The sequence below is a fragment of the Hippichthys cyanospilos genome, chromosome 4, assembly GCF_059441005.1.
Source record: "Hippichthys cyanospilos isolate Australia breed blue-spotted pipefish chromosome 4, RoL_Hcya_1.0, whole genome shotgun sequence".
NCBI lineage: Eukaryota > Metazoa > Chordata > Actinopteri > Syngnathiformes > Syngnathidae > Hippichthys > Hippichthys cyanospilos.
In genome coordinates this window covers 16,529,660-16,545,979 of record NC_142372.1, presented here as the reverse complement: position 1 = coordinate 16,545,979, position 16,320 = coordinate 16,529,660, and the positions used below count along the sequence as shown (strand labels likewise).

The window sequence follows — 16,320 nt, the reverse complement described above, 5'->3', positions numbered from 1 at the left end:
TATCAACCACAACCTTCAAGTATACAGCATAGCACTTTAAAACCATTGTGATCTCCTAGACCATTCTCAAGCCATTGGTCACCGTCCCCAACCTGAGTAAGTGGGACTTCTTCACTGACGAGACGCTATCGACGGGGCCGTGCTATGACTGGAGACTAATGGCGGCGAGGCCGGACGGTTCCGAGGAACCCCAGGCTATCTCCAGCAGCAAAAGGAGAATCGTGTGGCCTTGCTACAATAGCGTGAATCGCGCTCAGCCCGATGCCATCACCAAGCTGCTCGCCGTAATAATTCCAATCCTCAGACTTCTTTCTTGCTGGCCATTTTCTATTCACCCGTCGTTTTCGTGTACTGCAGGACGTTGAGAGACTGGAGGGTGAGGCCAACCAAAACCCTGAGAGATGGCAAACCACTTTGGACAGAGTCCTCATCAGTATCCAGGAAGACCTCAAGCAAGAAGGAAGTGTGAGTCTATCAACCCATATTTTATAGCACTGCCTCAGTGTGAAAATGGCTTCGAGCATATCTGACCACAGCATCATCTTTCCCACACCGAGATAGTTACAAAAAATGGTCTTTCCACTTTGAACACATTACTTGGACGCCATTGATTGAGTCTAGGCGCTAAGTTAACGTGCTCCAAAAAAACCTCTGGCTGGCTAGCAATAGCGACTAGACACCTTTTACCACAGTTGCTTTAAATCACTAAATGTTGTCTCCGTTCCAGCAATAAGCCGCAATTCTAACATGTTTCATTCGAACCTAAAGACGATGAGCACGCATTGAGAAGAGATAACAGGAGGAGACGGCAAAAGGAAGTGGTTACCGTCTGATCTCAGAGTATACAGACAACTAGAATACAATAGTACAGAATAGAATAGAATGCCCTTATTGTGATTGAACACGGGTATTATGCAACAGAATTGGGAGTGCTGCTCGATTGGTGCATGTTAATATTATGAACTATAAATAGAATAAATAATATATAAAGATAAATCAAATAAAATATAAATCATAGTTTGACAGGAGTGCAATCGTTATTTTCACCGTGTACCTGTTTGATTGTTATTCAGAGTGGTAGTTGTCCAAAGTAAAAGCTGTGTCTGGATCTGTTTGTCCATCTTTTTTGAGCTTTGTATCTTCGACCCTGTCACACTCACATTCATACCTATGGACGTTTAGCGTCTACACCAGCGGCGCCCAACCCGGTCCTCGTGGGCCGCTATCCTGCATGTTTTTGATTTCTCTGTATCCAAGAAAACTGATTCAAACCGTCAAGATGGTTATCTTGATTGACAGCTGCTCAGCGTGCTGATGGGCTGATCCTCCGAATCCACCCTGTTCAAGATTCAAGAGTTTTAGTGTCATATGTATAGTATTATTATACCAACATAATCTTTCCACATGGGAAAAAAATAATTCTTTATGCGCCGCTGCATCATCGGTGGCCTATTTTATGTGTTGCAGCTCTGCAAGCAGTCGCTGTCCATTTCCGGCCTCATTCCCACGTCCAGCTTGCAGGCTCTCCAGCGGCGCTCCATGCTGCACCTGCCAGACAGCAGCCTGGTGGAAGACCGCAGCACGGCCACGTCCAATGGGATCAATCGCCGCGCCGCCACGCTTTACAACCAGTTCACCCCCAAGAGCGAGGAAAACAGGTGGGTCGTGAACACCCCCCCCCGCCCAACCGCCCGCGTCGGAGGTTCGCACTTGATTTACTTGGCGCAGGCCTGCTCTTGAGTCATCGCTGGAGAATGTTGCGTGATGTCGTGGCGTCAGAGAGCTTCAAGTCGTACAATATCTTGGCGCTCATATGTGGGGTGATTTCCGCCAATCTTACTTGAGAATATTGTGTTTCCCAAATCGTCTTTCACCGATTAATTGTTAATACCTTTCCTCAGCGAGGCCGAGTGTTAATACCTGAGCGTCCTAATCGGTTGACTTTCCTGTGCACGTACGCGACTGCGCGAATGGCTTTGTTAGAAGGCTCAAGCGCGAATGGAAATCTCCAGAGAACATGTGTGAACCTCTTCAAGGAACCCTCAGCCGGCCCCCCTCAACACAGCAGGAACGCAATGTACAGTTTGCTTTGTGGTGTCACCATGTGTTAGCGTGCGCCACATCATGCTAACAGTATCCACCGCATATAGGAAGGCGTCCTCCTTGTGAGGCCCGGGCTTTAAAGATAGCTATCTAGAATATTCGTGATAGCCGCCTCTCTCAAGCGAACCTTTGTCTGGGGAGGTTCTACCGGAGGGGGCGGTGTCCTAAGTCATGCTAGATGCTTCGTTTTTTTATAATGACTTTTGCTAAATTGTCAGTAGTCTTAAGTATCCGGCAGAGAACTTATGCTTTTTCAACTTCCCATACATGCAGGTCGTACGAGGGTGTCCTATACAAGCGTGGAGCCCTGCTAAAAGGTTGGAAGCCTCGTTGGTTCGTGCTGGATGTCACCAAGCACCAGGTCAGACAACTTCCCTGTAGGGGGCGCCACAGAGCGCTTGGTGTTCACGACGTGGCTTGTTCCCCTCGGCAGATGAGGTACTACGACACCGGCGAGGATACCAACTGTCGGGGTCACATTGAGCTAGCCGAGGTGGAGTCTGTGTTCATTGCGGCGCCGACCACCGGAGCGCCCAAACACATTAGCGAAAAGGCTTTCTTTGATGTGAGTTGTTAGCTATTTTCCTTCCATGTTTAAATAAGGATTTTATTCTACTTATCGGAACCCCATTATTAAAAGCAATATTAAAATACCTAGGAATTGAAGGAATTAGTACAGTAGTCATGATTGGCACAAATCCCCCCCAAGCTTCTGCGTTTTGTGTTATTTTGCTCTTTAACTATGATTTGAATGAATAAATAGCTTGCACATAGTCGAGCAAAAAGTTCTGGCATACCTTTACGCGGGCAAAGAGGTGACTATAGGTAACCAATGGGCACTTTGCAAAGTGACAATCTCACTCTGATTGGCTCTTAGCCAGGAAATGCAGGATCGAAGTTTCAAAAGTCCCCCATTAAAGGCATTATCTAGAAACTTAAGCTCAGGAAACCTTGCTTTTCACTTGTAATGTATATGACAGATGATGTGTTCAAATGTGAATTTTGTTTTATGTAACCGTCACTATAAACGGCCTTTCAAAGAATGAATCCAGACGTTGAACACTGTTTGAAACACAATGATACTTTCTTGTGGGCGTGATTACTTGATATAGTCCAGCTACGGGGGAATACATTAAACAAATGTACAGCTTACACATTATTGCATGTGCGCTAGGGATTGAATCGTGAGTTTAGTGTGTTTTGTCATAAGTTTGCCTACCTTATTAGAATTCCAGTGATTAAAATGAACACTGTAATAATTAGCTTTAGCTTTTAATTTAGGATGATTGGAGCTTTGATTCTTATTTTCTTTGCCTTGAAATATATTATAAAAACAATTGGTGCAGATTATAGGTCCCGTTAATTGTGGAATAAGACAGTAGATGCATTTGTAAGCGAATGGAGTGCGGTTCCCCAGTCCGTCAAAATCAAGGCACTTCAGTGTCAGTTTAACTGTCACATTTTGTCGTTTTTCTTTCTTTAGTTGAAGACCAGCAAGCGAGTGTACAACTTCTGCGCATCGGATGCGGCTAGTGCTCAGTTGTGGATGGACAAGATCCAGAACTGCATCTCCGACGCTTGAGCTGTGTCGCCGGGAGGTCGAGCGAGGTTATCCACGCCGCGGCGAGCGGGTGGGGGGGGGCCATCAGACATCAAAGACAGCTTGTCATCCTCCCCTTCAGACATTTTTCTTTTTAGGGACCACAGCCGACATTCTCTGCGGAGGAGGTCGAAGGACCACTCGTAAGCAATCTGACTCACTGGCCGTCAAAACTGTGGCCACCTTTTTCTAACGGAGAAGAAGTTCTATTTTACTACCAGGAGAAGTTACTGCTGCTTCGTGTTGAATGCACAATATGACAAGGCAATTTGTTGCACTTAGGAACCGTATGCTCTCCCCAAGTGAGGCGGAAGCCATTTTGTTAGCTTTTCCATTCACACTACACGTGAGCTGTTCTCCAGCTCAGTGACACATAAAATTCATGATGAAACAAAGAGGAAAAAAAACAAAACAATTTGCACAGCCAGTTTGAAAGTTACCTTACGTTCTTATATTTAATTGTTTTTGTGAAATGTCCATCAAGACAAAAGACATTGTCTCGTGGCTTGTAAATTATTTTTTTAGGGACCGTTTTTTTGTGCTTTGTGTAAATATTTGTGTGACCATTTTTGATTTTGTAAAGCAAAACTTTTCTAACTTTCCTGACTTGACTAATTGTTTTTTTTTTTTTTAATGTGCAAATAAACACCTGAGTGGCCTGTTCCTCTTTGTCACAAAGATGTCTTTGTTGGATTTTAAGGCTTTTAATAAAACAAATGTCTTACTGTCGCATCAAAACAAAATGAAGCTATTTGAAGATATCAGACGCTTTGTTACTGTGTGTGTCTTACTGTCGCATCAAAACAAAATGAAGCTATTCAAAGATATCAGATGCTTTTTGTTCACTATATTTTGACCGTGTTGTGCCGAAACCTATTGTTTTTTTGTTTGTTTTATTTTTGGGGGAAATAAATCACGTACTTGAAATACACATTGTGCTTGTGATGTGTTTGTACTAGTCGCTCTTCTTCCACGATATAACCTTTTTCACATCAGCGGTTTTGTGGAGCAATTCCGACGTGGGGGCTACCCTTCAGATAACATGCTAATCTGGCCCCTTTAGAGTGCTTTGTTGTCAGCTGTGAGTGTGCTCTGATACAGTAGCAAATCATTAGCTGTAGTTTACACTGAGTCAAACTACGTGACCTGTTTTCTCCTTTTGTCAGTTTCGTACATGAGCTTTTCGGATTCACCTGAAAAGTGTTTGTTCCAGTTTAGCCAGTTTTACAATAGCTTTATAGCAGTCAAGCGGCTATTGAGAGAAAATTCTTTTTTCTTTTTTAAAAAAATGTATATGTGTCATGGGTTCTACATTATGATGAAGATTATCCTAACTTTTTGCCCATTGATGACATCAGGCTGTCCTTCTCCACTTGTTATAGAAAGGGGTGCAGTAGATGACCCCAATTGGTAAATGCTCACCCTCTGCATGCCCTAACCCGAGTTTTAAACCCTGTTTAGAAGAAGAAGCCCGAGTAAAACCCCGCTTTGGAACCCATAACCCTTATTTTAAAGGCCTGCTTTAAAACCGTCATTTTTGTTCAACTCTGTGCATGTACAATAAGACAGATGGCCTTTTTCATACGCTGATGCCTTCTACACAATGCACGTCCATAAATACACATTGGTGTACTGTGCTGCGCCTCCCTCCACCCCCAACCTCCTCCAGGTGTATACCCCGGCAGCTGCCATATTGGCCCCAGCCTCTGCACGGCCCTGACCGCGGGTTTCTGACCCCTGTTGTGGAAGGAAGCGTGCTCTCATAATACTTAATGAAGGCTTTCCAGCAGGAAGCGTGGACCCATGCCACGTCCAGAGCCTTTTTCTTCTCTTTGCTGCATTCCTGCGACGTGAGCCCAGATGAGGATGCGGATATTTGGTGTAATCCGCTCGGACAAGCACGCACTATTGATGTTATGTAAGCGCAGTGTGGGCAATAATACAAATGTAAGCAACAATCAACAAGAAATTGTGTGAGGTTTTGGCAAACCTGGCCCCCCATGTGGCCTGTAAATTGGGCACAGACGCCCATCTGGTACTCTGAAATGATGCAAGCTTTCATCATTGCAGCCTCTTTATATACATTACTTTTAAAAATTGCAATAAGAATGCATAAAGAATAACATTTTCGAATTTACTGAACCAGAATTAGGCCTGTTGAGGTTGGACTTGTGTATCTTGTTGCTGTCCTGTAGTGCCGGTGAAACTTTGGCCCGTGATGTCACCAGGCAAAGATTGCATCTGTCAGACTTATTTTTTCCCAACGAAAGAGAATGTTCCCAATCAGGATGAGGAGATGATGTTGGAGAGGAATCCAAATGAATTTGTTCCGGGTGATTTTGAGGGGGGGGGACATGAGGCAAAACAACTGGAGATGTTCTCGGAATGCTTGTGTGATTGTGAAAGTTGAAAATGAAGGTTTGGGGGCTAGGGGGTGATTACATTTTTATTGGCTAAGATATATAAATACTTTACATACGTAGGAAAAATGATGATGGGCGAACTTACTATGAGGCAAAAGCGTAGCATTTTGTGGGCTCTATCATTGCCAATTAACATATCTTTAAATGGACAGTGTGTAAGATTTAGGCCGTTTTGTCATTTAAAGGAATAAATTAAATGATTGTAAATTTCAAAAACTTGCAAATGAACGTGTCCTCAATGACTTACAGTATGTTTTAAATATAAGAATTGGTATAGTTATCATTAAATTATATTAAATGGGAGGCGGTATTTCCCCGAAAGCGGCCACGTTTGTTACAGCTACGGACAATGATAAATGCAGCACCTCCTGCTGGCCATGATGAAAAAGGTCTAAATATTAGACACGATCCCTTTAAAACTAATACAGAGATCTTGACTTTAAAGCACCTTTATTGTTTTAGTCTTGTTACACAGGCTTTTTCAACCCCGTTCAGGGTTTTATTTATTTATTTTTTTTCGCAACTGACTCGTCCACAGTTGTCGAACTCCAGTCCTTGAGGGCCGGTATCCTGCGTGTACTAGTCCAATCTTCTTATAGCAATGACCCAGCAAAGCAGAGCAAAAAAAAAAAAAAAAAAGAAAAGGAGAAAGCAGAATTAAATGTGTATGGTACACCTGCATATAGTACAAATGCAATGAGACAAGACAACAAGACGATGAGTTTTCAAATGATTCAAATGAAAGCGTGTCCTTTTCTGCGTAAAACGTTTTGTAACAATTGAAAGCCAACAAAACGTTGACCCAATTTTAATGTCACCTCCTCCTGAACTTGACGAATGGTGTAAATGCTTAAACATATACAATATTATTCAAATGTTTCCATTCAACTTTAATCACTATCATGATTAAAAAAAGGCAGATGATAGTATTCAAGTACAATGTGTTACATTGATTAATATATAAATAATCTAATCTACACCGTGTAAAAAATGTTCCAAAAAATGCTCGGGTTTTTACAGTCAAAAGTCTCGTTGAGTAAGGTCTGATGCTGCTATCTAGTGGACACTGATGGTCAGAATATTTGGAGCGTAGTAGCTAAATGATCATTAAGCAAGGTACCAAAGTGTGTAATTAACAAATGGAATGTATCAAAACGTCTTCGGTTTTCCTTCATGGAGTCTGGGCTTGGTGGTATTTGCTCTCCTGCCAGAACTTCTTCCTCAGCTCAAGCTCCACGTCAGTCACCGAGGCAGGCCCCCAGTTGCTCACCCTCTGAGGACCCTTGTGGCCTACAAGAATAAAAATGTTCTCAATTCCTCTTTTCATGCTAGAGGTCGCATGTGTAGTTTATAGATTGTCAGGTTGTACTTCTTTACACAGTAAACTGAGTTAAAAGTACCAAATACGGTAAATTCTTCATGCGATATATTTTGGTTTCCATTGATCACTTACAGTAGACCATGTTTTTTTTTTTTTTATTTATTTTGCTAGAAACGTAAATAAACATATACAAATACTTAACCAATCCCAGTAAAATGCAATTGATGCAAAAAATTCTTCCTTTAGGTCGGATTAAAACAGCAGAGTGGGTTATGTTTTTCCCACCTCTGTACTATATGGTACAAGAGTCCTTAATATTTAATTTAATAGTGATGAAAAAAAAATGCTTTTGTTTGTACCTGGCTGGATGAGACGCACCAGTCCTTCATGTTTAGCCACTTGGTCTTTCCACTTCTTGGTCTTGTTCGTGGCTCGCTCAAGATTTCTCGACACCTCCTGTAGTATTTTAAGGCCGGACCAAAATTTTAGGCTTATTTTAGGCCGATGCTGACTTTTGGCAGAACGGAAATACAGATTATAGATTAACTCATTAAAAAAAATATTGAGTCAAATAACATTTGTTTTCTTCCAATGTCTTTCAACTTATCTTAGATTATAGCTGGGGTCAACTGTAAATATTTTTAAGGTTTTCAGAATGCATTGTGTGGCTCAAAGTATTTAATTGAAGTTATGAGGATGTTACCAGTTATTGAATGTATGTTATATTTGAGACATTTATGCTTAATTTATGTTGCACTATGTTATGATTTTTGTGACTTTAGGTTGTTTGTCACTTCCTTGCATAGCTCAGGCACCGCTTGTAAAAATGAGGATTCACTTTGTTTTGCATGACAGGTCCACAGAATGACCTCATCAACACATTTCATGATATTTAGTTAAGCATATAAGGATTATAGAATTATCTGGAACAAACAATGACAGCACCTTGTATACAACAGCTGCAAAATCGATAGAGTAAATAAAGGTAAAAAGTTAGAATAATCGTCAAATGTGAGACGTTTGGCCAATTATTTTTGGCCGATTATTTTTGCCCCAAAATGGCCGATTTAATCAGAAGGCTGATTAATCGGTTGACCGGGCTTATCCGGTATTTTATATGAAGAAACACAGTAACAGGGAGAAAGGTGATGGTAGGTTCAAACTGCTGATGACTGACATACATTAAAATATAGAAGAACATTGGGAAAAAAGGCAACTCAAAAAGTAAAACAATCATGCATGTGGTCCTCATGAAAAATAAAAGTTGATTATGTTTATGTATGTAATATTCAAATTCCAGAATGAATCCCTTTACTAGCCTCCAACTGTGAGCTGACCTGATACTTGCGCAGAGCGCCGTGTCGCTCGGCCTCCACCCTCTCCAGCTGCGCCACGGCGGCCTGCAGCGCTCGCTCCTCGGCCAAGCGTTCCACCACCAGCTCCTGCTTCTCGGCCTGCGTTTGGCATATCGTCTGCTCCTGCTGCAGGTGGAGGCGCTCTAGCTCCGCCCTCCTGGCCGTCTCCTCCTCCAGCAGCCTGTGATGCAACGTGCTAGTACGCTCCTCCTCGTCACTCGTAAGGCAGGTGTGTGTGTGTGTGCGTGTGTGTGTGAGACCTGGCCTGCAGCTTGCGCATGGCCTCTTGGTCCTGCTTGGCCTGCTTCTCGTCTTCCAAGGCTTCCTCCAGTTGACGGTACATGTCCTCCATCTCGCGGACACGCTGCAGGTACAGCTCCAGTTCACTGGCCTTTTGGGCCACCTGCTCCTCCATCTGCTGACGCACCTGCACGAGAGCAATTACACACACGCGCACACACACACACATTGGATAACACCTATGGTGTCTTGTTTCCGTTTTGCATTTGGGAGGCTTTCAGCCGCCTTCAACGCGCGCAAAGTCTGGCTCCAACCTTTCGAAAGTGGAGATACGAGTGATCCCACTTTAAATTTGTTACAGAGAGCTGGTCGTCGGTCAAAGCGTAGTTTTGACTCATGAGCAAAAACCTGAGATACAAGCACTGGATTTGGATTCATTCAAGGAGGCTTATTTCTAAGTCTTCAGGAATAGTGGTGTTTGTAGCAATAAAATGCCACCCTGTGGTAATGTGAATTATACAATATTATATTATATTATATTATATTATATTATATTATATTATATTATATTATATTATGTTATGTTATGTTATGTTATGTTATGTTATGTTATGTTATGTTATATTATATTATATTATAGCACCAAGTATTCAGGAATAGTGGCATTTGTAGAGATATAATGCCATCTTGTGGTGAATTATGTTATGTTATGTTATGTTATGTTATGTTATCTTATGTTATGTTATGTTATCTTATGTTATGTTATATCAAAAGTTTCGCCAATTTCCAAAACCAGCAACCGTCTGTTTTGTGCATTTTCTGTATCGTAAAATTGGAATAATGTGCAGATTTTGAACATCCATCTAAATCTTTGCACGTAGTCTTGGCGATATGAGAGCTCATGAATCTGACACATACAGTCAGATGAGTCAACATCATCTGCACGTCTTGCCCGTCCTGGAAGAACGCAGCCACGCACGAGTGAAGGCAGAAGTACAGAAATAAAACGCCTCTGTTCGTTCACCATTTTCTCTCTTTCCAGATCCAATCTGAAACGATCATGCAGGTCCATCTGCGTCTTCTTCCTCCTTTCTTCTTCTGTCGCCGCTTCAGCTGCGGCCGCCTCCATTTTCTGTCGGCAAAGCACCACATCGGGCCACATTGAGACACGAGCTGAGTGGGTGCAATGCCGTTGCAGTAGATGGCATGCAAAAAAAAAAACCCACATCCATTCATCCATCCGTTTTCTGCAGCCGCTTGTAGATGCTGTCATATTTTAATATAGAATGTGTCATGGAAAAGAGGAACGTGAGCGATAAGCTTAAAGATGCAGCTGTCTGTGTACGGTATGAGCTTCTATTTGCTTATGAGGTTTCACTTCCCTCATTAGCATGTTTGTGTAGTTGTAACCGTTTAAAATGGAATCTGCCTTGAGATAAATCCTGCAATGAGTGCTTAAAGTAATCGATTACTCTGATACTTTTAGAGCTACTACTTTAATACTTTTTTTTATCAATTAATGCAGGTAATAAGTACTAAAGTAAGCAATTATTTCGGTAGTCTACCACTGAAGTATTGGATTAGTTTAGTTACTAAATTCACTAAAGTAAATGATTAGTGTGTATGAAGGAATTGATTACTCTAATATTTCATTAATTTCATTTAAAAAAATGCATTAGGTACCTGCAATTGAATGTCTGGCGTTAAATGCAATATATATGCTTGTTGGATTTAAATCTTAATTTGATTAGGCAAAAAAAAAAAAAAATAAATATATATATATATATATATATATATATATATATATATATATATATATATATATATATATATATATATATCAATGTTAACTGATATGAATGATTTATATCACGAATGATAAACTTTGCCCAGCCCAAATTTCCAGCACGGTTGTGTCCTTGTGATTGACACTCATGCTGCTGGGGTTTTGAATGAAATTTGTGGCTAACTTCTTTTTCTTTGTCAAAGTGTCCTGGAAAGAGGCACCTTCCTCATGGCGTCCAGCTGCATTTGGTTGCTGTCATTGGCCGCCTGGAGCTGCTTCATCCTCTCGACCAGGTGGTCCTCCTCCTCCTGCCGTTTCTGTCGGAGCTCGCGCCGTCTCAGCCTGGCCTCGCGATGAGGGGAGGGCAGCCCCAATCGCAGAAGCTGGATGCAGCTTTGGACAGCTGCCCGGTGATCAAGGGACACTTGAGTCAAACGCGCACAGACGGCGCAACGAGAAATCAACATATTTTACCTTGAATCCATTCCAGCTTCTTCTTTTTATCGGACGCGCTGATCTCAAAGCTTTTATCGGGGCATTTGATGATGAACAGACATTTCTTGGTTTCTTTGTCTGGGAGAGACTTTAGGGCAGAATATTATTTGATCCATGTATTTTCCCACTTGTGAGGACCATTTTTACTATTAAAAAAAAAACAAATATGTGATAGCACACAAATGCAAAATGAATACTGTCGACACAGTTTTCCTTCAGAAGGGCCTTGGTCAGGATGGACGAACCTATGGGGTAGTTCCAAATGCCAATGGGTTAGCAGAAAACATTTAGGCCTTTGCAAGAAATGAAAAGATAAAGCTCATGAAAGCTCTTGCACATCAGAGGCACTTGAAATGATGGCAGGTGTGTGCCAACTAGCATTGAACCGGAGTTTGAAAGTGACTGCTTCATTCTCAATACAGCTCCATCCCCAATTATTCGAGGGTGTGCCTGAATGTGTAAAAACCGTATCTAAGTTGTATATTTTTACTTCCCCATAAGTCACCTCAGGGTGTTAAATTTTGTATTTTTAGATACCGTATGGGTGTGTGGACTTTTTAAGGTCACTGCACATTATGTGTACGAATGTGAAATCATTGTGCGTACAAATGGCGAAATCTGGAACACTCCCATTTCTAATAGCTATAAGTCATTACAGCAGTCAATCACATTTAGAATGAAATCTAATTGTCAATTAAAAAAAACAAAATCCAACATTTCCATACACATTGAAAGCAACGCAGTTAAGAGAAACAACACAAAACCATCATTAGAATGTCAACGAATGGGTATTTCCCAAATACTGTATCTCGGAATTTAGGATGTACATGTAGGGCGATGATTCCCATCGTGTTTGGTTTAGGATCTGCCGCTCATCCCTGCACAAAGTAAAATCTAAGATGTACCAATGATAATTTACCTCCACACAACAGTTTTGGTCCAGGGCGATATGACCTTTCATATCAACAAGATCCTCGCAAATGTAGTATGAGATGGAGGTGGGCCGCAGCACAAACCAGCGCTCTGTCCAGTTCTTTCTCTTATGGCCCTTTTTCATCATGTAGCCCTATAAATACATGGGGAGTATTAATATCTAGGCATTAAAAACATGCAATTGTTCACCTACTGAAAATCTGACACTTCTATTTAATTGTTATTTTTCTTCATAATTACATTAGAACAGTGTTTCTCAAATGAGGTAGAAATACCCCTGGTGGTACGTAAAGGCGCTTACAAACAAATATGTGAGATATTAAAAGGGTTTCTGCAGGTATCAATAAATTTAAAATAACAGTAATTGTTGTTGTTGTTTTTAATGCTGTGACAAAATCGGTATGTTTTTCCTTTCAAATTAAGAGCAAAGGAACAGGGTGTATTAAAATGCATTCAGAGATTTCAAAATCAGAAAGAATTTATGTATTCATTACCTATTATTTATTATAAATACATTTATTAATTCATTCATGACCTGCTGTTACCCATGCCCCATTTACCTGGCAACAGTCGATTTTTTTTCCCCACTTGAAGCACTGATTATTTCCCATCATAATTCCCATCATGATTATTTTAGAAGTGAAGGATGATACAATGTGTATTTAACATTTATGGCTAACACTTCTACGATAAATGAATTTAATATTTAAGTACCGTTTTGTTTTTGTTTGTTTTTTTTGGCGTGAGTGCAATACATATGCACTTTATCTTCAAGATCTGTTCGTTTTTGAACATTTAATGAGGTCAAATGTTTATTTAACGTGAGTGGAAAATACATTTATAATTTTAAATAAGGTTGAGATGCACTGCATCAGACAGCCAGAGGATATAATTCTCCGCATTGACGGGTGACTTCTCGGTGCCAACCTGCTTTAGCACATCCAGTATGAGCTCCTGGAAGATCTCATTGATGCCCATAGACAGACTTTGCTGCTCCATGCCCTTGCTGAAGGCACCTGTTCCCACCAGTTGGATCAGCTCCCACACAGTCAAGCAGCTTCTCCTCCTCAGCTGAAGCACGGAATCTGAAAGATTCTCCTCCCTCCACCCGCTCGCCATGGCCTCAGACAGCTTTTGCAGGAAATACTCCACCTAAAGACACACACACGCGCACATGCAGACAACTCTCAGAGCTCAAACACAAATACAATAAGACAGATGAAGCAGAAGAAAGAGCCACTCACCTCCTCAGTCAGAATGACGAGCGGGTACTTGTCTTCAGACAGGAAATTGAAAATGCACCAGATTTTAAAAGCATCGTAGTCGGAGATGAGTAGATGATTAGTGCAGACATTTTTCTTGTGACACAGCGTCCAGCACATCTTGTTGAACTCCAGTACATCAAAATCCTCTTGTACCTGAACTTGAAAAAGCAGCATTCAGTACTTTTTCTCACACAATATCAATGATATAATGTTGTTGTTGTTGTTGTTGTTTTTTTCAAACAAACCCGTGTCAATCAAAACTGAGAATTATTGCGTCTATAGATAGCCACAACTCTCGAAACTCTGCAAGTGTGAGCAGTGTTTGATTGTGCAACTAGCCAAAGACTTCATTTCGATTCAAGTCAGAGCCCAGCAGAGTGAAGCAAGTAAACAGCTCCCAAGAACAAAAAGAGAAACGACGGCACTTCACTTATTTTGCTTCAAACGTGTGAATAAGAAAGCTTACCTATTAAAACGTATTTATTGACGCATTATCAAGTGATGCTACACACCCACAGGGCATAAGGTTATGATTGCTTCCCTTTTAAATATAATTGAAGAGCAGGATGTATTTAAATGTATTCACAGATTCAAAACAACCGTGATAGAAACTTATTAAAGGAGATAACATGTTATTGAAAATTAATTTTCTCAATTGGAAATCGATCAATATGTTTATTTCCGAGTCACTAACTCTATTAATTATTGGTAGTCAAAGAGGCCAATATCAGATATTTGCTGCAGATATTCATTTGAAGTAAAAGTGAAAATATTGACCTCAAAACACATGTACTTCATCTGCACACATATTGATGATGTCTCAATGAGCGAAAACACAATCCATGCTGTCTTTTTAGGCATTTGCCTGTGCGCTGAGGTCACTTGTTATTTTAAATTCAGGGTAGCCAACACTCTTTCTGAACATAGTCGTCATGGTCACAAAATTTCTACTAATCAATGGCCAAGCAGATGGTGATACAACCCAAAGGTTCTGTCAAACACAATAATGCGCAATATAGTGTTTTTACTAAGTGTACATTTCCATAAGTGTATACTGTATGAAGACATCAAAAATAGTGATATTAGCTAAGATAGGGAATTCATTCAGAGCTGCCCCACCTTGTCAAGAATGAACCTATTGAGGTAGGGCATATAGCCCTGGTTGGAGAGAGGCCCTTTATCGTCATCTTTGAAATGCTCCTCAAGAGCCAAGGGGTCATGGGGGATCTTCATGACCGTGCACAGGTTATGGGACAGCACCTAAGGAAGAACACAAAAAGATTAATCCACATGAACATCAACATTAAAATGTCAGTAGTACAAATGTGTAAGGTTGCGCAAATGCACAAATAAAGGATGACATTTGCAAGCATGACCAACCAAGCGACAACTCTGTTCTCAGAAAAACCTTTGAAGCAGAAAGATTTAGCAGGATTAAGCGCTACTTTTCAATTAGGCATAACTATTCATAGGTTTGTCAAAACACATTTTGATAAAGTAATTATACATAGAGTTAATTGTTGTTGCCAAGGTGGATGCCATATTAACACTTTTCACAGAACACCCACAAATTATGCCACAGAACGTATAACAATGGTTGTTTGAAGATACCGTATTAAGAAACCTTATACAATATATACAATGCGTTTTAATCTACTATCTTTTGGCTTTCTTAGTCATCTTAAAACATTTTTTTCACCACATCAACAATGTCTACACTGAATTTCTGATTAAAGAGTCATTGGCAAGTCTAGATGGCGATTGTTTTTTCAACGTGTATGGGTAGGGAAGTATCTTATTCTGTAAACTGTAAATGTCAGTAGATGACAACAAAGTCTTGTTTTAGATATGAGAGCAACGCGGTTTGAAAATCCACTGAGACCATTTTGTAAACCTGAAGCTTAAGGAAGAAATGATGCTTTCATTTCGTGGGTTCAGTGTACTGAAAATGTCAAAATTCTCAACAACAACAAAAAGTTAACAAGTTAAAGGGTAATTTTATATGCTTGTTTTTCTTAAAATAGACATTTACACTGTGCGCCCTGTACGACAGTTCAAATGATTTTTTTATTTTTTTATATCACCCACTGTGTTGGTCAATTTTCATACTGTATGGGCGTAATGTTACGCATAATAATCTAAATCTAAATCTAGTTTCCCAAACGTGACATTGAGAATTTATGACCCTCACCTTTAACTGCGATTTGGACACCTTGCCACGCTGGTCCACATCCAGGGCTGTGAAAGCGTGCCATATGGACTTTAAAAGGTCTTCGCGAAGCCACATTTCGTCTTCAAGGGTTCCTTGTTGTGTGTCTGTGCGAGTTTTGTGCCTCTTGAAAGTTCATGCGACGGTGTCCTCCTGCCTCTTGTCCTGGCCAATAAATCCTGCTGATGGCGCCATCTTGTGCTAGATTTGGAGCAAAGACCTTGACTAAAGGAAGCGTTTAAAAACGAATGTGTTATTACTTTATAAGTAATAATAATGTATGTTTTTAAAACACTTCCTTTTATTAATAATTCTGCTCCGCAATCAGTAGCCACCACTGTTAAAAATGGACATCTTTGGTTTGAGGGATCCTTCAATTCTAGTCCAAAATTCAACGAATAAACCAGAATCCAGAGGAGTGGGTTAGGGTTATAAAAACGCAAGACGGCTACTTTCAGGAACCATTCAAAGCCAAACGCAAAATTATGAGCATGCTATTAGTCAAAACTCATGGGTATGTACAATTGTGATCAGTCAGGAGTGGAGTTTGTTGTGATAATGATTTCAAGAGTTGTTCCGACACTAAATGG

General features: G+C 40.6%; 2 protein-coding genes across 4 annotated transcripts in view; one reads left to right on the top strand and one right to left on the bottom strand.

Annotated features, from left to right (window-relative positions):
* sbf2 (SET binding factor 2) overlaps positions 1-4,634 on the top strand; it is an 82,102-nt gene extending 77,468 nt beyond the window's left edge. For all 3 annotated transcript variants that reach the window (XM_088412989.1, XM_088412990.1, XM_088412988.1), the window contains 6 exons: positions 60-284; positions 358-465; positions 1,468-1,658; positions 2,377-2,464; positions 2,537-2,668; positions 3,587-4,634. In XM_088412989.1, coding sequence (XP_088269115.1) covers positions 60-284; positions 358-465; positions 1,468-1,658; positions 2,377-2,464; positions 2,537-2,668; positions 3,587-3,685 — 843 coding nt within the window. In that variant the 3' untranslated portion in view covers positions 3,686-4,634. The remainder of the gene's footprint in view (positions 1-59; positions 285-357; positions 466-1,467; positions 1,659-2,376; positions 2,465-2,536; positions 2,669-3,586) is intronic.
* Positions 4,635-6,559: 1,925 nt separating this feature from the next.
* LOC148424809 (switch-associated protein 70-like) lies at positions 6,560-15,871 on the bottom strand. The gene is made up of 12 exons (XM_088414047.1): positions 15,713-15,871; positions 14,641-14,781; positions 13,501-13,674; positions 13,184-13,408; positions 12,243-12,389; positions 11,303-11,411; positions 11,050-11,231; positions 10,067-10,174; positions 9,063-9,229; positions 8,785-8,983; positions 7,807-7,903; positions 6,560-7,416 (listed from the first exon to the last, which is right to left on the bottom strand). Exons 1-12 carry the CDS (start codon positions 15,806-15,808, stop codon positions 7,298-7,300), a joined length of 1,764 nt encoding a protein of 587 aa, XP_088270173.1. The 5' UTR covers positions 15,809-15,871; the 3' UTR covers positions 6,560-7,297.
* Between the last annotated feature and the right edge of the window lie 449 nt (positions 15,872-16,320).